The sequence below is a fragment of the Meriones unguiculatus genome, chromosome 4 (genome assembly GCF_030254825.1).
Source record: "Meriones unguiculatus strain TT.TT164.6M chromosome 4, Bangor_MerUng_6.1, whole genome shotgun sequence".
Lineage (NCBI taxonomy): Eukaryota > Metazoa > Chordata > Mammalia > Rodentia > Muridae > Meriones > Meriones unguiculatus.
The window spans coordinates 76,249,337-76,271,161 of record NC_083352.1 but is presented as its reverse complement, the minus strand read 5'-3'; the positions used below and the strand labels follow the sequence as shown (position 1 = coordinate 76,271,161).

General features: G+C 50.1%; 1 protein-coding gene across 3 annotated transcripts; it reads left to right on the top strand.

Moving 5' to 3' along the window:
- The first annotated feature begins 10,987 nt into the window (after positions 1-10,987).
- On the top strand, positions 10,988-16,471 carry Vps37d (VPS37D subunit of ESCRT-I). Of its 3 annotated transcripts, none has more exons than XM_021661771.2 (4): positions 10,988-11,368; positions 12,808-12,979; positions 14,836-14,918; positions 15,368-16,471. In XM_021661771.2, exons 1-4 carry the CDS (start codon positions 11,231-11,233, stop codon positions 15,752-15,754), a joined length of 780 nt encoding a protein of 259 aa, XP_021517446.1. In that variant the 5' UTR covers positions 10,988-11,230; the 3' UTR covers positions 15,755-16,471. The 3 variants fall into 3 exon arrangements, with proteins under 3 accessions (XP_021517446.1, XP_060238172.1, XP_060238173.1); XM_060382189.1 differs by lacking the exon at positions 10,988-11,368 and adding an exon at positions 11,459-11,673; XM_060382190.1 differs by lacking the exons at positions 10,988-11,368; positions 14,836-14,918 and adding an exon at positions 11,473-11,673.
- The last annotated feature ends 5,354 nt before the right edge of the window (positions 16,472-21,825 follow it).

The window sequence follows — 21,825 nt, the reverse complement described above, 5'->3', positions numbered from 1 at the left end:
GCCAGTAGGCTGCCTGGGTTCGTGTCTTAGCTCTGTTGCTTCTAGGCTGTGTGACCTTCAGCCACTGCCTCAACCTCTCTGGGCCTCCTCAACTACACAGTGTAGGTAATATCCTTTCTGTCTTGGGTGATCACAAAGGAGGAATGAAAAAGGTCCACACGGTGCCTGGTTTGCAGCAAACATAAAAGAGTTCCCATTGCTTCTTTCTCTGGCCAAAGGCAGTCTTTAGTCTTACCTTTTTTGGTTGTTGTTGTTGTTGGTGGTATGTATTGTTATTTTGAGACAGGGTCTCACTGTATAAACGTGGCTGGCCTGAACCCACTCTGGAAACAAGGCCAGCCATTAGCTCAGAGAACCCTGCCTGCTTGTGCCTCCACGGTGCTGGACTGAAAGGCATGTGCCACCATGCGTGGCCTATTTTTACTGTTCTTTGTTGTTTTGTCTTCAGGGTCTCAAGCTTGCTGTGCAACCCAGGATGAGCTGGGCCTCCAGACCCACAAGCCTCTCATTACAGCCATGCACCAGCACTCCACCAACACAGCTAGAGTCCCGGCCCTGGTTTTCTTGTTTGTTTTGAGACAGGGTCTCACACCGAAGCTTAGGTTGCCCTCAAACTCAACAATCCTCCTGCCCCATCCTCTTGAGTGCTGGGATTACAGGCGTGCACCATCCCCCTGCTGTAGACCTATTTAGGGCCAGGGCAAGAATAGAGACAGGCCAGTTGCTGAGACTAGCCAAAGCTCTTGGGCAAATGGCAGGCTGGACTAGTTCTCCACCCCAGCTAATGTGTAAAAGCCCTTACGAGGGCACAGAGGGACCTTGATTGGAGTGGCGTGCATGCCCTTTCCTCCCAAGGCATCTTGGTGTCCCATTTTAATCTGTCCGTGTCTCCAGGTGGCCCAGGAGGAAGTTTCCAGTGTCACAGAGGAAGAACCAGGCCCAGGAAAGGGCCAAGGTCACAAAGCCTGACAACGACAGGAATCTAAGGACCGAAACACAGCTCAGACCTAGCCACATGGTCCCCTCTCCCACCAGAGTAGCCTCAAGAGCAACAGGCTTGGGGACAGAGTGGCTGAGAGCCAACAAGAAGCTCTGGCCCTTTCAGGTTAGACCAAGTGAGTGGGCAGGCCTTCAGCCAGGTCCCTAGACCCTGCCTTCTACCAAGCTGGGTGGCTGGAAATCCACAGGCCCTGGTTTTCTTGTTTGTTTTGAGACAGGGTCTCACACAGAAGCTTAGGCTGCCCTCAAACTCATCAATCCTCCTGCCCCATCCTCTTGAGTGCTGGGATTACAGGCGTGCACCATCCCCCTGCTGTAGACTGGCATCTGTCCCCTCCCTCCTGCCTTTCTGAAGCCAGTCATGTCCTTCTTCACCAAGTTACCCACAATCCCAGGCCAGCATGGGGCACCCAGGAGGCAACAGAAGCCTTGGTGATTCTAAGAGGTCAAGCAAAACAGACTAGATTCCTGATGCTCAGTCCTTTCTGGCCTGTGGGCCTGCCTCTTTCCCCACTGGCTCTGTGCATGAGCAAGTGGGGGCGGGGACACAGAGAGGTAGCCTCCCCACTCCAGGTGTGATTAAGGAATACCCCTTTCCATTGAGATCTGGCAGGGTTCTGAGTCCTTCTGCGCAAGGCATCTCTGTCCCGCTGAGACCCGAAGACCTCCCCTGCTCACCTGAGTTCCGTGCGATCCGCAGATGGCTTCGGACTGAGCTCGGATCCTGGGACCTCGAGTCTCCGCGGGGCTGCAGATGCTCAGGCCGCTGCGGCCTCACCCAGAGCCTTCCCCGCACCGGCGGCAGAGGGCTCCGTGCGCTGCGCCCGCACGAAGCCCGGCTTTTAGACTGGGGTGTGGACGGCTAGGCGCTGCAGGTTCCCCCGCCCTCCCGCTCCGAGGTGTCCTTTGCCCCTTGGTCCGGTGCCTCCTTCTCTCCTTAGCACGTGGATGGCAGCCGCTCCTCCGGCTGGTGGCCTGTGGCGCAGCGGTGGCGCTTGCCGTGGGCTCAGGAGCCTGCCAATCACCTTCTGCCGTCCCGCTCGTGCCGCGCTCACCTTTAACCCCCCTCTCCCCCGGGGCTTGAGGTCTGCTTCCCAAACTGTAGGCTGGGTGAGGGAAGGGAGGAGGGAGAGCGTGGGAAGCATCTCAGCCAACGCCTCAGCCCCAGGTCCCATTTGAAACTCACCCGGGGCTCTGGGTTCCCCTTGTCGGCAGCTCCTGTATGCTCACTGATCCCCGTTGAGTCACCTTCATCCTGGGTCCTCTACTGAGGGCCCTTCTCTTCCCAAAGGTTGCATCCCCCTAACCAGACCCCTCCTGGAACGACCTCCCCTTCTCACACTGTTCCCTTCTTGTCCCACATCCATGGGTGTGTGCACGTGTTTACTCGTGTGGCGTGGGCACGTCCACGGGAGTGCTGGTGCCTGGGAGGACTGCGGCACCCTGTGACTGGACGTGGGTGCCGGGAACTGGTGGTCGGCCCTCTGCAAGAGCAGCAAAGGCTCTTAAACGCCCCCCCTCCCCCCGCCACCTCTCCAGCCTCAAATCCTCCTTTTTTTGAATCGGGCTCTCAAGCCCAGGCTGGCCTGGAACTCTCTCAATGTAGCTGTGGATCGACCATGAAATCCTAATTCTGTTGCCTCCATTTCCCAAGAACGGCTGTCGAGGAGTGAATCGCCACATCTAACAACAAAGCTTTCTACTTTCTCCCTCTCTCTGTTTTTCCAGACAGGGCTTCTCTGTATAGCTCTGGCTGTCCTGGAACTCGCTCTGTAGCCCCGAGGGCTGCCATCCAAGTTTGTGTGCCACCACTGCCTGGCTCAGTATTTCTCTTTAAGAAGTTATTACAGGGGGCTGGAGAGACGGAACAGGGTTATGAAACTGGGCTGCTCTTGCAGAGCACCACGGTTTGATTCTCAGCACACATGGATTCACAACCATCCATAAGTCCAATTCCAAGGTATCTGATGCCCACTTCTGACCTCTGTGGGCACTAAGCATGCACACATGGTAGTACATACACATAGTACATGCAGGCAAAACACTCTCATATCAAATAAAACATATAAATCTAATAGTGAAAAAAAGAAAGAAAAAGCTATTACATTTTACTTACTTATCTTGTATGCACGTGTATGTGTTTGGGCACATGCCTGCAGAGGCACACATGAGGAAGTCAGAGGACAACTTATGTGTGTTGGCTCTCCTTCCACCTTGTGGGTCCTGAGTATGAAACTCGGGTTTTCAGGTTTAGCATCTACTACCAAAGCCAGTGAGGAACTGGCCCTGTTTCTCATGCATTATCTGGACACATGCTATGAATCATCAAATATTATTCACAACACTTATGTAAAATTCTCAGTCCAGGTAGAGGTACGTGTCATAGTCCCAGCACTCAGAAGGCAGATATAGAAAGGTTCTGATGCATTCCAAACCAGCCAGAGCTACATAGCCAGACACTTCTTTAAAAGACCAAACCGAAACAAAAAACAAAAGCCAAAAATAAACAAGGCCATGGTGGTGCTTGTCTTTAATCCCAGAACTTTGGAGGCAGAGGCAGAAGGATTTCTGTGAGTTCGAGGCCAACCTGGTTGGTCTACAGAGACAGCCAGGGCTTTGGAGAGAAACTATCTCGAAAAACAAAAACAAAAACAAAGTAAAAAATAAGTAAATAACTAAATAAATAAATAAGCCAGGCAAGGCCACCCTACAAAGTGAATTTCAGGACAGCCAGGGCTACACAGAGAAAACCTGTCTCAAAATAAACAAACAAAAACTCAGGTTTATCTGAGTTGGCCCTACCCATTCATAAAATGGTGGAAGCAGGAAGTTTGGGCATGACACTGTCCTCTCTTAGCCCTAGCTACATGCTGCAGACAACCTCGGGTGGATCGGAAAAGCACAGGTGTGATCTTATCAATCTCACACAAAGCAAGAGACAAGCAAGACAAAGATGGGGATGAGAAGTGGGGAGAGCTCTGTCGGAGCTCTCTGGACTCGGAGTCCAGAGTCCTGGACTCTGTCGGAGAGAAGATGTGGAAAGGGGCAGAAACTTGGAGAAAAAGTCTAGTCCTGGAAGGCTGGTTGAAGGGGTGGAACACAGAGTCTGGTGTGTGCTAGGCAAATGCTACCTCTGAGGCACACTCCCAGCACCTTACTGGGGCTTCTAGGCCAGTGCTCTACTGCTGGGCTGTACATGAAGCCTTAGAAGAAAGATTCTTAGGGCTATTTGGATGCTGAGGAAGAAAGAGCCTAGGTTAGACGGTTTCTTGTGGACTGTTCTCCCTTCCTCATCGAGAGCTGGGGAGTGTAGGATGTCCTTATGTGAAGAAGGCCCCTAAAGATCAGCACGAACCATCTTCTAAAGATCCATCTGTTCTTGATTGAGAGATAATTTTGTTTTGTAGCCCACAATGCCCTCAGACTCCCAATCTTGTGGATTACAGAGTTGTGTAATCCTGCTCCAGCTGGCTGCTTCTCAGTTCTGCCTTTTGTCCAGTGCTCAGCTAGGGTCCCTCCCTTACCTTCTCAGACCTTTATGTAGATAGACTCACTATATCCACAACAATCAGAGGAGGTGGGGGACTGCTCCCTGCTTTACTAGTAAGAAAAGAGAGGGGCTGGAAATGTAGCTCAGTTTGTAGCATGCCAGCCTAGCATACCCCAAGCCAAGGGTTACTGCTCCAGCACCACACAAACCAGGAACAGTGTTGCATGCTTGTAATCTCAGCCTTTGGGAGGCTGAGAGCAAAAGGCTGTGAGTTCAACGTAAGCCTGGGTTACATAGTGAGTTTAAGGCCAGTACATGAAATCCTATCTAAAAGGGGGAAGGAAGGAAGGAAGGAAGGAAGGAAGGAAGGAAGGAAGAAAGAAAGAAAGAAAGAAAGAAAGAAAGAAAGAAAGAGAAGAAACTGGGCAGTGATGCCTTTAATCCTTTAATCCCAGCACTCAGGATGTAGAGGGAGGTAGATCTCTGTGAGTTCGAGGCCAGCCTAGTCTACAGAGCAAGTTTTAGGACAGCCAGAACTATACAGTCCTGTCTAGGAAAAAAGGAAAGAAAGAAATGAAAGAAAGAAAGAAAAAGAAAGAAAGAAAGAAAGAAAGAAAGAAAAAAGAAAGAAAAAGAAATAGGAGGAAAAACACAGAGCATAGAGATGCTCTGCAGTTTATCTGGGTCCCTATAGGTGGGAGGTGCCAGAGCTGGGCTTTGGCCCTTGGTGGTACGTCTCTTCCTGTGCAGTGTAAAAGATCCTGTGCCAAAACACAGCCCTTTTTTCTCATGGTCTGTGCAAACCTTAAGCGACTGAAGTACAGACAGGGCAGCCCCTGAGAGGCTGGAAAGGATGCCTCTGAGGACTAGTGACTCCAGCTTTAGGATAACAGGTCAGGAAAGAGGGGAGGGTTTTGGGTCCAGGGGTGCTCTGGGCAACAACAGAAGAGGTGGGGTAAATGAAACCCAGAAAGATGGGTCAGTGGGTTGAGTGCTTGCTACAGGAGCCTGAGGACCTTCACTGAGTCCATGGCACTAGCATGAAAGAAAGGTCTGAGTGGTGGTGGGCTGCACCTTTGATCCAGCACTCAGGAGACAAAATGATCCCAGTGGGGTAGTCTGAGGCCAGCCTGGTCTATGGAGCAAGTCCCAGGAGACCTACACAGAGCAACCTTCATCCCGGTGCTGGAGATGCTGCAGGCGGGCGCATTCCTAGATGCTAGCTGGGCAGTCAGCCTAGCAGAGTTGGTTCAGCCTCAGGATCATTGTTTTGAGCACTTGTTTCAAAACGAAAGTGGAAGGCTGGCACGATGGCTTAGCTGTTAAAGGTGCTTGCTGCCAAACCTGACTACCCAAGTTCAATCCCCAGGACCCACACTGTGGAAACTTCCAGAAGTAGTCCTTTGACCTCTGCCCTCTCTCTCTCTCTCTCGTTGTCTCTCTCTGTCTCTGTATCTCTCTCATACACACACACACACACACACACACAGACAGAGACAGAGAGAGACAGAGAAGAGGCCAGGAAGCCTCGGATTAAAGAATAGTCCTGAGTCCAGCTAGGCTGCAGGTAAATTCTACAAGTCAAGTGTGAGATGAGGAAAGGAAAAAGGAAATTTCTGTGGAGGGGAGACAGATGTCAAACAAAGGTATGGGCCTCAGCGCTGGGGAGATGGCTCAGACCTTAAGAGCATGTGCTGTTCTTGGAGAGGACCTGAGTTCACCTGACACGAGGACCAGTATTTATTTCCGGTGGCTCAGAACCATCTTCAAGTCCAGCCCCAGGGAATGTGATGCCTTTGAGGTTAGCGAGGGCACCTGTATTCATGAGCACTGCATCCACACAACACGAACAGAGGCACACACATGCATACATGCGCACGCGCACACACACATGCATTTAAAAATAGTAAAAAACAAATTTTAAAAATGGAAGATGCAGCCAGGCTTGGTAGAACACACCTGTGATCCCAGCACTCAGGGAGGCAGAGATGCGGGGGGTGGAGGGGGATCTCTATGAGTTCAAGGCCAGACTGGTCTACAGAGTGAGTCCAGGACAGTCAACACTCTGTTATACAAAGAAACCCTGTCTCAAAGAAAAAATTATAAAATTAAAAAAATAAATAAAACAAAGTCAAACAGGGCTGGCCTCAAACTCACAGAGATCTGACTACCTCCGCCTCCTAAGCACCGATATTAACGCAGTGCTCCACCACACCCTGCAAACCTGTTTGTTTTTAACATCTGTCTATCTGGCCGTCTGTCCATCCATTCCTGTGTGTGTGTGCACGCACATAGAGCCATGTATGGAGCAGCTTTCAGGACTTGGTTCTCTGCTCATGTCCTTAGGCTTGGTGACAAGCCATCACTGCAGGCCCTTGTTTGTTTATGAGATAGAGTCCGGCTCTGCAGCCCCAGCTGAGTAAGAGCTTACGTTCCTCCTGCCTCAGACCCTGGATTGCAGCGATTGCAGGTGTGTGCCCCTCAGTCCACCTTCACCTGGCACGTTTCCTTCTGCCAACCCCATCGCTCATGAGATGCCTGGGCTCGAGCTACGCTGTCCACAAAAAGAGTTGCCGATCTTATGAAGTGTTTGGCTCTGGTAGTAAGAGAGTGGGTGACGGGGGTAACGACGTCAGCCTTGGCTAGACCTTAGCCTTGGCCTTTCCTTGATGGTGGGAAGAGAGTGAGAAGACCAAGTCAAGCAAAAAGAGTTTTAAGAGTTGTTGGCTGTGGTGGCCCTCACCTTTAATCCTATCCCCCAGGAAGCAGAGGCAGGGAATTTCTATGAGTTTGAAGCCAGCCTGGTCTATACAGAGAGTTAGGGAGTTCTCAGCCTGCCAGAGCTATATAGTGTGACTCTATCTAAAAACAAGTAAGTAGGGATGGAGAGATGGCTCAGCACTTAAGGAGCCTGCTCTTCCCGAGGATCTGGGTTCAATTCCCAGTACCTGCACAGCAAATCACAACTGACTCCAATTCCAGTTCTAGGGGAGCTGAGGTTCACACATACAACACACAGGCAGAACATAGACACTAAAAGTAATCATTAAATATTAAAAAATAAACAAATACTATACCTAAAAATCGGAATGGCAGTCTTCCTCCCTAAAGTCCCTCCAACTCTCAAGTTGTTTCTCACTTTTTTTTTTTTTTTTTGAGACAGAGTTTCTCTGTGTAGCCTGGCTATCCTGGACTCCCTCTGTAGATCAGGCTGACCTTGAACTTACAGAGATCCACCTGCCTCTCTGGGATCAGGTGGGATCTCTGGCATGCACTTGTCTGTATGTCTGTCACTTTTATTTAATCTGCATTTGCTCTGCTCAAAAAATAATACATAAACAAGTAAAAAAATTGTGGAGTGGAGCAGCATGGTGATGCACTCCTTTAATCCCAGCACTAAGGGAGGCAGAGGCAGGCGGATTGCTGTGAGTTGAAAGCCAGCCTGGTTTACAAAGCAAGTTCAGGACAGCCAAGGCTACATAGAGAATCCCTGTCTTGAAAAAACAAAACAAAATTGTGGCACACACCTGTAATAATTTACCCATAACTTGACAAAGTGACAAACCTTGGCTACATGATGAAATCCCGTGTACAAAATTAAGCAAAAAATAAAGACTGAAATGTAACTCATCAGTAGAGCCCCTGCCTAGAATCCCCCAGTGAGGGGCTGGGGTGTGGCTCAGTGGTAGAGCACCTACCTAGAATCCCCCAGTGAGGGGTTGGAGTGTGGCTCAGTGGTAGAGCACCTGCCTAGAATCCCCCAGTGAGGGGCTGGGGGTCTGGCTCAGTGGTAGAGCATTGCCTAGAATCCCCCAGTGAGGGGCTGGGTGTGGCTCAGTGGTAGAGCATTGCCTAGAATCCACCAGTGAGGGGCTGGGGTGTGGCTCAGTGGTAGAGCACTTGCCTAGAATCCCCCAGTGAGGGGTTGGGGTGTGACTTAGCGATAGAGCACTTACTTTGTAAGTGGTGAGTCCTCCTCCATTTCTATCCCTACCACCTCAAACTACTAAAAAAGTAGTGGGGGTGGGGTGGGGATAAAAGGAAGTCAGTTAAAGCAGAAACTGAATTGAACAGGACAGACGGAAACATCAGGAAAGAGTAACGGACTAGCCAGTCACCTTAGAGGTGAGCGCTGAGGCTGAGGTGAGCCTAGATCAAGACTGTATCTGCACGTGTTGACCTCTGAATGAAGATAGGTCACTCTTCCTAGAGGCTGAAGGGAAGCTGGACAAAGGGCAGGTACAAAGAGCATCCTGAGAGGAAGGGTGGGGACTAACAGAGGTATTTTTCTAGGATAGACAGTGGAGCTCTGGAGAGGCATGAAAAGACCATTGGTCTTTAAAAAGAAAAGAAAAGAAAACAAAGACATATTTATTGCCAGAGATGGTGGCACACGCCTTTAAATCCCAGCACTGAGGAGGCAGGGCAGGTAGAGCTCTGTGAGATCTAAGTCAGCCTGGTGTAGGTAGTGAATTCCAGGCCAGCCAGGGCTACACAGTGAGACTCTGTCTCAAAACAACAACAAAGGTTTATTTATTTAGTGTGTGTGTTCACATGCTTGCTTGCGTGTGCACGCGTCTGAGTGAAGGTGTGCAGATGTCAGAGGTGGCTAGAGGAGACCATTAGATCCCCTGGAACTGAAATTGCAGGCAGCACTGAGCCACCAGGTGGATTCTGGGACCCAAACCCTGGTCCTCTGCGTGGATGGTACGTGCTCTTAACTGCTGAGCCATCTCTACAGTCTCTAGGACTGAGGGGTGGTGCATGGGGAGGGGGGGAGAGGGTTGTCTTGTACGGAGCATTTATGTGAGGCATGGGGACTGATAAACAGACAAGAGAAGAGGGGCCCTTCCAGCCATCTTACCTTACAGCTAAGGAGGACGAAGGTTGCTAGTCCAGAGTAGGAGGAACTGAGGAAGAGACCCCTAAAAAGCTCCCAGAAATAGCTGCCACTAGAGAGGAAGAATTGGGGGGGGGGAGGTCAGCAGGGCGTGTGGAAATGGACTGTTGATAATGCCTGTGGTCAAGGGAGAGCAGAATTGTGAGTTTACAGGAAAAGAATAGATAGGAGCCCTGTTGGGGAGGTGGAGAGGGCTTCCAGAGGTGGGGACCGTTAGTATGAGTGGATTTCATTCACAGAAGAGCCACAGGTGGTGGTGCACACCTGACTTAACACTTGGAGGCTGAGGCAGGAGGATGGAGCTGGATTAGGGACAGTCCTTACTGAGCTATGCCTTGGCTTATGGTTGTCTCACCCATTCAGCCTATGAAACCCCATTCAATTGTCACCTCCTCAGATAAGTCTTTCTAATTGGCTGGTACCGATCGTGTGCTTTCACAGTAATATGTGTGTACATACAGGTAACACATTCGCTATGTATGTGTACATGCTTGAATGTTAGTGGGGAAAACGTGCTGCATGGGTGCACATGGAAAACAGGTCAACACTGGCTGTCATGCTGCGTTTGCTAGTCCCAGGAACCCAGATGCTTTTGCAGTACTGTGAGCAGAAAAGTGAGCTCCATATCTAGGGTTTTTTTGTTTGTTTTCATTTTATTTTTTTGAGACAGGACTTTCTCTCTTTTCTTTTCTTTCTTTCTTTCTTTCTTTCTTTCTTTCTTTCTTTCTTTTTTTTTTGGTTTGTTTGTTTTTGTTTTTTGTTTGTTTTGAGACAGAGTTTCTCTGTGTAGCCTTGGCTGTCTTGGAACTCATTCTCTAGACCAGGCTGGCCTCTAACTCAGAGATCTGCCTGCCTCAGCCTCCTGAGTGCTGGAATCAGAGGCGCGCGACACCATGTCTCTGCCATTCTGTCTTGCACTAGAAGAGAGTTGGTCTTAACCTGAGAGCTCTCTAAAGAGAGGACAGTGTCCAGCTGGGTTGTGGCCCAGCCTCTGTGCTCCGTTGACATCGCACAAAAAGGAACAGTATTGTCAATCATCTGTAATGTGACTTTAGGCAGGTTGTGTCATCTTTGAGATTTTAAAATCTATTTTATCTTGTAAGTTACCTTTTATTATTTGATTTTTTGGTGGTGCGGGGGATGGAATATGGCTTAGGCTAGGCAAACACAACACTACAGCCAAGCCGCAGCAGCAGCGCTCTGTGACGCCTCCATATCTCTAAAGTAACAGAAACTCAAGAAGTTAGTTACATAGTCACCTGCCCTGCGTCAAGGCACTCAGTACTCGCTATCTCAACGCTCGCGGTGCTTCCGCTCCCCATTTCACAGACGAAAAAAACTGAGGCAAGGCGGCGAAGAATGACGCGTCTAAGTTAGCAGCCAGACAGGGGTTCGGTGTCCAACCCAGCCCAGAGAGTGTAGGAATCCAAAGGGGGAAATAAGAAAAGAGCCTTGCAAACTGCAGGCGCCTGGGGTGGGAGGGTCCGCGGTGAAGCGTGGCGGGATGAAGGGGGGTGAGGAGGGGAAGACTGGGTTCCGGGAGGGAGGGGGAGGATGGACTCGTGGAGAGAGACCGCTTTGAGCAACACGTTTGCTGTGGCGCGCGAGCCCCTCGGCGGGAGATCTCCGGCGCGGCTCGCCCCCTACCTGCCCCACCCCCAGTCCTGCCGGCCGCGGAGGCGGCCCCTTTAAGAGCGGTCGAGACGCCCCCTGGCGGCGGGACGCGGCAGCGCAGCGCGCGGCCGGAGCTGGAGCTGGAGCCGGAGCCCGGAGCGGAGCCGTAGCGGAGCGGGGCCGATCGGGCCGAGCCAGCAGCCGAGCTGGGGGCGCGGGCGGGCGGTATGTACCGGGCCCGGGCGGCGCGGGCGGGGCCGGAGCCCGGCAGCCCGGGGCGCTTTGGGATCCTCAGCACCGGGCAGCTCCGAGATCTGCTTCAAGATGAGCCCAAGCTGGACCGGATCGTGCGGCTCAGCAGGAAGGTAACGCAGGGGGCGCGGGCAGGAGGAGGGTGTGTGTGTGTGGTGGTGGTGGGGAATGGAGAGGACGGGCCGCGGCCTGCGGGGACCCAGAGACCCAGCCAGCGGAGGCCACCCCTCTGGAGCTGCCAGGCCTTGGGATCATGGGAGCCTGGCACGTCCGAGTGGGCCCCGCGGAGCCGCCCCCGGGGGATGAGGGTCGCCCCGATCCGGCCTGGGGCGAGTGGTGCAGGGGAGGTCGCCCGGGGATGCACCCGTGCACCCCAGGATGGCCGCGAGGCGTGCCCTCCCGAGGATGCTCCCGGGAGGTGTGTTCTGGGGGCCGGGAGGTGGAGGGTGAGCTGTGTTGTGGGGGGCCCTGGCTCATCACACCCACGTTCTGTAGGGCCAGAAAGGGGAGGCGCCTTGCCAGGGGGAGAACTGAAGGCCTGCTTGACACCTGGGGTGGGGAGGATTGCTGGGAAGGGGGGGTGTATGCATTAGATGGGAAGGGGGCTTTGTGTCTGCCATTGGGGATGGGTCTTTGAATACAGAGGCTTGTATTCTGTAGGCCACCATAAGAGAAAGTTGTATATTTCACGGGAGACATAGGCCCGGGCTGGTTGTCTGTTGGGAGGGGGGGTACAGAAAGAGAAAGTGTGTGTTAGAAGGAGCCAGATGAGGAGGGGCATGTGCATGGATCAGGGGACAGATGGAGGGGAGCGCTTTCTCCAGGGGCAGGGAGCTAGGCTTGGCCCTCTTGGAAACAGGCTCAAAAAGCCTTCTTCAGGGCCCCAGTGCTGCCTTCTGCTCCGTGAGCAGCCAGCAGGTGTAGGGGACCAGAGAAGCAAAGGGGGTGTGTATTGTATTCGCGCGAGGAGGGGGGCCTGTGGGGTTCCATTAGAGAGCCGTATAAGGGGGGATATAAGGGATGAGAGGGTGACCTGAGTGGGGGGTGCTGGGAAGATACAGAGTGAAAACATCACTCCCCCCAAGAGTCAGAACAGGGGGTGGGAGTGTTTTCCACACAAACACCTGAGGAGGAAGCGAGACAAAGGCCTGGAATGAGAGGCAAGCTGTCCAAGCATGGAAAATGGGACAGAGGAGGGAGGGGTTAGTCCTCCGGGACCTGAGCAGACATATTAATTGAAAAATTAAAAATTAACTAACATTTGTGAAGGCCTTCATAGTTTGGTTCACTTAAGTCTCACAACAACTCGCTAAGATAGGCCGGTTTTTTGTTTTGTTTTGTTTTTGTTTTGCTTTTTAATTGTAGAAGAAACTGGGGCCCAGAGAAAAGATGTAAAGCAAAGCGTGGTCCCTCCACCTGTTGGTGCTGTCAGCCCTGCAGGCTGGGGACTCCCGGGGGCCTTTGGCGAGGCCTGTGGTGGGTGTTGCAAGGGTGGACTCCAGGTGACCCCGGGCAGTCTGAGCCCAGGCTCTTAGCTCTCCTCCACCGGCAGTTCCAGGGTCTGCAGCTGGAGCGAGATGCCTGCTTGGCATCTAACTACGCGCTGGCCAAGGAGAACCTGGCCTTGCGGCCCCGCCTGGAGATGGGTCGGACAGCCCTGGCCATCAAGTACCAAGAGCTTCGAGAGGTGGCTGAGAACTGCGCACACAAACTGCAGAGACTGGGTGAGGGGTGGCCCAGGAGAATGTCTGGGCTGGGGTTGTCCTTAATTTGTGCGAGGTTCTCGAGGGTGGGACTGGGGCACACCTCCTCTGGGACAAAATCTGAAGAGAGTTGGTTTTGGCTTTCTGGAAAGTGAAGTTGTGAGCTGTGGAGGAACAGGCCTGGAAAACTGGGCTCGGTCCCCCATGTGTGTAAAGCTAAGTACTTGGGAGGCAGAGAGAGGCAGGAAGATCAGAAAATGTCAAGACCAGCCCTAAGCTATGTAGTGAGTTCTGGACCAGACTGTCTCTTGAGGGGAGACCGTGCTTCAAAAACAAAAGGTTGTATTGAAGAGGCCTGATGGAAACCCTGGGAAGTAGAAGAAAGGGGGCCCAATCCAGGCATGGTGGCCATATGCCCATAATCCCACCACTTGGGAGGCAGACAGAGGAGGATCAGTAGCTCAAGGCCAAACTCACAGAGTGAGTTCTCAGCTAGTGTGGGCTACCTAAGACCTTCTCCCCCACTCCCCCCCAGAAACCATCAAGGCTGATGATGGTTTATTGAGTAGAGACACTTGGGGCCAAGCTTGAGTTTGATTCCCTGGGACGCATATGCGGACATGGGGGATGTCCCTGGGGACAGAGGCTTTCCTAAACCTCACTTCCCAGCCTGGCCAGAGGTGACCTCCTTATAGGAGGGCAGCTCCCGTAAATTGTCCCAGACCTCTACAACCATTCGTTGGTATGAGTGCGTCCACACATATATACACAAGAATACAAAATAAAAATATAAAACAATTTTTAAAAACCCAATATCAAAACAGAAGACAGGAAAAGGAGACTGGGGAGATGGCTCAGAGGTTAGGAGCACTGCCTGCTCTTCCAGAGGACCTGGGTTTGATGTCCACATGATAGCTCACAGCTGCTTTTAATTCCACTTCCAGGGGGTCCAGGGATATCTCTGATCTCCATGGGCACCAGGCACTCACATACATACCTACATACCTGTAGGTACACATACACAAGAAATTAAAAAAAAAAAGAAGAAGAAGAAGGAGGAGGAGGAGGAAAGCAAAAGGAAACAGGAAACTCGAAGAGTGGTCAAAGCCACAATGCTTTATTTTTTCATCCTAGGATATAAGACTGTGTCATGTTTGACCTGGGTGGTGGACATCTGTCTCTAGACACCCTGGAGTGTCCATGTTATTGAAGAAGCTGAGCCAGGCATGGTGACACACCCTTTTAATCCTAGCACTCAGGAAGATGAGGCAAGATTTCCACATCTGATAGTCTAGCCTGGGTTACACAGTAAGACTTGTCTCAAATTAATAATAATAATAATTATATAATAATAAATATAATAATATGTATATTGTTTATACTATGCAATAGTAAATATATAATAATATCATTGATGGCTGGAGAGATGGCTCAGCAGTTGGAATTGACAGACATTTGATTTACAGTTCCCATGTTGGGCAGCTCACAGACTCCAGCTCCACGGGGTGTCTGACAACATCTGGCCTCCTCAGGAACCTGCACTCAAGTGGACATGCCCACACACAGACACAGACATATAATTTAAAATGAAAAATTTTTTAAAGAAAAAGAAATAATAGTATTCTAAACAAACAAAAAGAAGCTGAACTTGTTTGCGCTTGCCTATAATCTCAGCACTTTGAGGTCTAGAAACTGTAGGGCCAGGAGTTCAAGGCTAGCCTGGGCTACACAGTGAGTTCAAGGTTAGAGGCTGCCTGGAACAAGAGAAAAGAAACATCAAAGCCAGCTGAGGGTTTGGAGGCCACAGAGCTGGGGACTGTAGGCACCTGCAGTCAAGGGGAGAGTCAGAGTCCCTGTCTGTTCCCTGTGGTCCTCAGAGGAGAGCATGCATCGCTGGAGCCCCCAATGTGCGCTGGGCTGGCTGCAGGCTGAGCTGGAAGAGGCTGAGCAGGAGGCTGAGGTGAGGGGTAGAGGTGGCTGGGTCCAGGTGAACAGGGAGGGAGACCAGTCCTGTCTCATTGGGGTTTGTCATTACATCAAAGACTTGAGAGTGTCTTCTTTGAGAAGCCCACCATGATTGCCTACTGAACTTTCTGGACTCTGCCGGTGACAGCAGAGTTTGATGTCCTTAGTCCTTAGGGATGTCTACAGACAGAGGGCAGGGTCGGCTGGTAGTAAGGCCCATTTCTCTGGGCTGGGTTGGGAGCAGACACTTAAGTGAGTTGAAGGGCATGGGACAGCCCTCACTGTGGAAATACGGTGGACATGTGTCCAGTCTGGGTAACCCAGAGGCTGGGCCAGGTTGGAAGCTCAGGGCCTCTGCTGGCTGGCTGGTCACCGTGGGGAAGGAGTCAGTCTCTGATCGGATTGCCTCCCCAACTCTCCATTTCCCTCCTGGACACTACCCAGGTCCAGATGGAGCAGCTGCTGCTGGGGGAACAGAGCCTCGAGGCCTTCCTGCCAGCCTTCCAGAGAGGCCGTGCCCTGGCTCACCTGAGGCGGACCCAGGCGGAGAAACTCCAGGAAGTGCTGAGGCGTCGGGAGCGCTCCGCCCAGCCGGCTCCCACTCCTGCCGCTGCCGCCGCTGCCACCGCCGTGGATCCCCCCAAACCCTTTCCAGCTGCTGCCGTGCTGCCCACTGGGGCCGCCCGGGGCCCACCTCCAGCAGTACCCCGGAGCCTGCCCCCTTTGGACTCCCGCCCAGTGCCCCCACTGAAGGGCTCCCCCGGGTGCCCCTTCGGCCCAGCCCCTCTGCTGAGCCCACGACCCTCTCAGCCTGAACCCCCTCATCGGTAGAAGCCAGGGTGCGGCCTCCCAGCGGGGGTCCAGACAAACTTGATTCGTGGCTCCTCCTCCTCCCCCACTGTTTGGGTGGGGGGAGGGGCAGGCCCCTCCCCCTAGCCTCAGGCAGGCCCAGGGCCCTGGAGGCTGAGCTGGGGAAGAGGGGCTCCCCGAAGAGGCCCGAAAGGGCTGGGGGTGGGGTGGGCAGGGTGCTGGACCTCAGTCACCAAGGAAACTCTGCCTTTTTTATTTTATTTTTTTCGTCTCCCCGGCTGGGGTATTCAGGGTGCCAAGCCAGGTCCCCAAATGAAAAGAGAACTTTATGGGGTCCTGCTTCCCCCAGGGAGGTCTTGCTTGGGGGCCTGTCGCACTCTGCCACACTACTGGGCTCGAACAACCGCCAAGGCTTACTGGATTGTTTTCCTCATATCCTGAGCTAACCCTTCCTGCAGCTGGGGGCCCTCCGCCTAGGAGCCAGGCTGTCACACCCCAGCTGCAGGCCCAGGGACACCCTCCAACGGCTTTGCAGCTGGCCCTGGGGCAAGGTGGAAGAGAGGCTTCCGACCTGCACAAGTGAGAGCCTGCCATCCCCAGGAAAGACCATTCTGTATTTTTCTGTCCCTGTCTCCTTAGAATGGAACCTTTTTGAGGGCAGGTCCTTGTCTTTGTATGTTCTGTCCCCAGCCCCGCCTCCTAGGGGCTGTCAATAAATGTGCTGATGGATGACGGTGATGATGCTCCGCCTCCTCTCTTGCTCCCTCAGCCAGCCTCCACACCTTCTTCTGCTCTGGCGCTTCTTCCTATGGCGATGCCCTTCTTTTCCCTGCCCATCCAAAGCTCAACTGACCTGCAAGGCCAACCGCAGCTTCCTCCAAGAAGCTGCCTGATTTCCAGCTCCTGAGAGGCTTTCCTAGGCCTAACTTCCCAGCCTGGCCGGAAATGACACTGCCTACTCCACCGTCTCCGGCCGCCTCGCCTGGCTGCACCTTTGTTCCCAGGATTGCTTGTCGGGCGCAGCAGGATGGACTGCCAACCCTCAGCCTCCGCGGACGCGGACGATACCTTCAGCGGGTGACAGAGGGGTTCCCTTAGGAATGTAGCCTTCTGTCCTCCGCTAGGGAGACATTCAGGGGCCAGCTTGGCCGATAGGTGTGGGGCAAGAACACTGGCAAGCAGAATGTCGGGAAGAAGGGCGGATCTGTGACCCCGGAACATGGGAGGCTGAAGCAGGAAGATGGAAAGTTCGAAGACCCGGGGCTGGGGACAGCGTGGTTGGAAGAGTGCTTGTGTAGCGTGCAGGAAGCCCCGGGTTCGATCCCTAGCACTCCCTACACCAGACATGTTGGAGCACACTTGTAATCTATCCCCTAGGAGGTGGAGGCTGAAAGAGTTGGAGTTCAAGGTCATTCTCACCTAGATGGTGAGTCTAAGGCTGCTTAGGCTCTACTGTCTCAACAAAGAAAACCCCACAAGAAACACATTCAAGGCCTGCTTAGGCTACCCAAGACGTAAGTCCAAACTGAGTATGTGGCGAGAACCCCATCCTTTAAACAATGCAGCAGTATCATTCTTGGGTCAGCCAAGGTCAAGTCAAAACCGAGAAAATTTGTCCACGAGGCACAGAAACTCCTGCAAATAAGGGTGGCCTGCCAAAACCACGGTAGAAACTAGAAATGGTGGGCTCATTCCTACAACCCCAGCATTCAGATGACAGAGGCAGGAGGATTGCCTTAAGTTTGAGACTAGTCTAGGGTTGTGAGTTCCAGACCCTCCTAAGCTACAGAGTGAGACTTTGTCTCAAGGTATCAAGTACTACTGAAGCTTACAAAGCTGATGTAGTCTTTGTCCTTGTTGCTAGAGAAAGAACCATCTGGAGCCGTGGCTCTCACCTTCCTAATGCTGCGACCCTTTAATACACTTCCTCATGTTGTGGGGACTCCCAACCTGAAAAATTATTTTCGTTGCTACTTCACAACTATAACTCTGCTGCTCTTATGAGTCATTTTTGCCGACCCACAGGTTGAGAATAACTGATCTAGAATGTGAGTATTGGCTTGACTGCTTCTCACTAAAGTGCCATCTTTGGGGTATACAGAGGGAGGCTTGGAACCAGGTCCCACAGAATAGACAAGTGTGCAAGTACAAGTGTGTGGTGTTTAGCCCAGGATCTCCCGAGGACTGCTTCGAGCATGGCCTGAGGGATAGAGCCAAGAACAATGGTACCAGAAGTGGGCTCCATGTGGGGGCTCTTGGCTGTTCCTGGAGGTAGGGATCCTTGCCGATGTGTGAGGAGAACTTTAAGACTTGCTTGAAAGCCCAGCCTTATAGGTGGCACATACCTATAATCCCATAACTCTGGGAGGCAGAGATAGGTGGGTCTCTGTGAGTTGGAGGCCAGCCTGGTCTACAAAGCGAGTCCAGGACAACCAGGGCTTGATACACAAAGAAACCCTGTCTCAAAAAATTATACATATATATATATATATATATATATATATATATATATATATATATATATCTTAATCTTAGAGCTTCTTCTCCACCCTCAGAGAGGGTTTCTCGGTGTAGCCCTGGCTGTCCTGGAACTTGCTCTGAATACCAGGCTGGCTTTGAACTCACAAAGATGTACTTGCTGGGATTAGAGGTGTGTGTCACTGTGCCCTGCTCAGGCACTTTTGTTTTAGAATATAACCAAACAGAGAAAGAGGTGGGTGGGGTGGTACATGCCTTTGATCTCAGCACTTAGAAGGCAGAGGCAGGAGCATCTCTGTGAGTTCCAGGCCAGCCAAGGCTACACAGGGAGACTGTCTCAAAAATGTGGAGTTGGGAGGGCTAAGGCTGGGTATGGCTGCCTCTTTTTCCATTATCAGGACTTTGAGGAGTAGTTTCTAGAAGATTAGATCTGGCTTCAGCCTTCCTTCCCTAGAACAGGTAAGAAGTAGAGAAGAGCCAGCCAGGCTGGGGAGGTGGCTCAGTTGGTAGAGTGCCTTCGTGACAGCAGGAAATGCCAGCTAACATGCCTGCCTCGCATCAAGAGTTAAACGAAATCCTGTCTCAAAGTTCAAAACAAAGCAAAAAGACTGCCTGGCAGTAATGCTGCATGCCTTTAATCCCAGCACTCAGGAGACAGAGACAAGTGGAGTTCCAAAGCTACACAGAGAGACCTTCTCTCGAAAAACCAAAACAAAGACCCAATGTTCCTTGTTTGCAGGTGCATAGTATATTCTGAGGATTTTGGGCTTTCCTACTTTAAATGTTCTGCCTCTAGGTTCTAGGGATGAACATACCCAGGAATGACCCTGGGATGTTCCTTTGTGAGAGAGGAAAAATTGAAGTGCCCAGTGTGAGTGACAGGAGAAAAGTTTTACCTAGGGGCTGTAAGTGATTGCCTCACATTTGTTGCTGGCTTGCATTCCATCCCTATCACCATGAAAAAACGACCCATTACAGACCTCTGCATCTGCAGCCAGCACCAGGGCAGCCACCCAGAACCCCAGGAATAACAAATAACCCCAGGTTTGTTACTTGGGGAATTTAAATGTTTTAAAATTACACGTGTTCATTTAGTTTGTCATGACATGCATTTTGAAGCCTGAGAACAACTTACGGAAGCCAGTTCTCTGCTTCCACCGTGTGGATCTCAGGGATCAGGTACTCAAGGCATCAGTCCAGCTTAGTGTCAAATGCCTTTACCTACTGAACCATCTTGGAAGTCCCTGTTGGGTTTCTTGTTATTGTTTTTGTTTTGTTTTACTGAGGTTTGATCTGGAATTGCTTTGGAAAGGCATTCAGACAGTATGAGCTCACTTGATTCGTGAACGCAGTACATACCTGTCTTTACTTAATTGTTACTTTCTCAGATCACAGGCTTTAAGTCATTTTTATTTTATCTCCCAGTAGTTTGTGTTTTCTGAAGTAAATGTGATATTATTTTTTACATTTTAGAATGTTGAAGTATAACTGAAGAATAAAAATACTGATTGGCCTTGTCTTCTGCAATGTAGCTAGACTAAATCAGTATTTCTACAGAGAGAGATGGGGGGCGCGAGAATGTCTATTGAGTCCAATTAGTGTTGGTCATACGGCTTGGAAAAATAAATTAGTGGACTTGTCCCTGAAGAAAATTGATTCTCCCTTCCTCAGCAAATACCGGCTTCAGCTCCTTACCTGAGGGGTGGGGGGAGCTTGGGAATTTTCCCTCAATTGTGTTGATCATTTAAGCCAAGAATCTTTTACCTTCACTTGAAAGTTACATGGTCAGATCTTGAGGATCAAGAGTGTTTACTGAAAATGAAGAAATGTTTTCTTAGGAAATTTCCTCAGTGTACAGAGAAAGTGAGATCCGGACCTTGTCTTGTGGCAGACATTTGAACCTGTTACTGCTACTGTGTTTGAGTTCTAGGTGTGAGCACACACGTGCTTGTACACCATGTATGTTCTTGGTGCCCGCAGACGTGGACAAGAAAGATGAATGAAGAAAATCTCCTGAGATATTTTACATGAAAAATTACAAAAATAATAAAAACCCAAACTATAACATGATATATCATAGTCATGAATTATATAATCAGAAAATATAATTCAAACTTTATCTTAAAAAAACACCACTACTTCTAAAACCAAAATTATTTATGATAAAGCTGATCTGAATGAGCCATGCAATCAAAATTTCACAGGGAAAAAGACCACCCAGTACTTGATAAGAACCTAGCATTTTGGATCATAAGGGCACTGTTGCTTACCAACCCGGCTTTTTCAGTAATTTAACATAATGCACCATTTGTCTATTGATAGTTTAGGTGAAGAATCACCTTATAGAGTTTAATGAAATAGTTTAATGAAATAGAAATGATTTTGAATTGCCCATAAGAGAGATGGTTGAGCTCATAAAATGGTTTCCCCTTTAAACATTTTAAAGTACACATGCCTGTTCATCTAGGCAGGTTTTCTGAGCCACAGTAGAGGGCGTGGTTATACTTATCTTTAAAGCCTGTAGTGCCGTGAAGCATGGTATGCATTTGTTGAAACAGAACACCATTCTTTAAGTAGGACCCAGGGTAAAACCACGCTGAAGTGGAAATAACCTACCCTCTGCCTCGTCTTCCTCAGGTGAAAATTAGTGTCTAATTTCATGTATCTAAAGGGGTGCTCACGAATAAAACATAGATCACATCAGACAGGATCGAGATGCTTGAAAATCAGGAGAAAACCAACTTGTTGAAAAAATACGTAACATTCAAATTACCTCTCTACATGTTTCCATGTTTGGCCTATGTTAAACTGAGTTCATAAATATGTAAGATCAGATTATAGATACAATCTATCTACCAAATACAGAATTCAATTTGAGATGTCAAATTTAGCATGCTTATTTCAGTTATGGATTAAGCATATGGGTATTTTAAAATAGCACATTTTAAGTGCTAAAAGCATCTAGAAAAATATGGCCTTGATAAATAATTCCACCAAAGTATCGAAGCCACATTGGTTCTGTGAATTTGACTATGTCAATATTTCTAAACTTTAGTTTTGTATAGGTAAGTGAGCACAGTAAGTACAATAAATATGAAATCCATACAAAAAGTTCCAGCATTTGGTGCACAGAGACCATCTAATGACTGCTTACTGTGGCTATTGATGTACATTAGGCACTATTACTCGATGGTTGAATGTATTCACGTGTTTAATGTGTCTGCTGTCCCAAGTCTCTCCTCTTTAATCACTGTTCTAAAAACAGGTTTTTGAGTTAAGCACAGGAAAAGCATAAAATAATTGATTTAAAGGCATTAGATATCTTGAGAAGGGATGAATGCAGGTCATGGCATGTGTTTTCACTTCACCAAACACTGGAATAGTAAAGTGCATTGATTTTTTTTTTTTAGTAATAAAAAAGTAGTTGATTCAAATTTGAATAAAATGTATTAAAAAATTGAGGCTTTTCATTACTGAGCAATGGCAATTGTCTTAGTGTTCTAAGTGAAGAGACACTGTGATGACGGTAACTCTTATAAGGAAAAGCATTTGATTGGGGCTGCCCTACAGTTTCAGAGGTTTAATCCATTATCATCATGGCGGGCAGACACGGT

Excerpts from the sequence above, each read along its gene's own strand:
- Vps37d (XM_060382189.1), top strand. The coding sequence starts at position 11,509 with ATGGGAGCCTGGCACGTCCGAGTGGGCCCCGCGGAGCCGCCCCCGGGG. Across the intron at positions 11,674-12,807 it reads CCCGAGGATGCTCCCGGGAG|TTCCAGGGTCTGCAGCTGGA; the intron begins GTGTGTTCTGGG and ends CTCCACCGGCAG. Across the intron at positions 12,980-14,835 it reads ACACAAACTGCAGAGACTGG|AGGAGAGCATGCATCGCTGG; the intron begins GTGAGGGGTGGC and ends TGTGGTCCTCAG.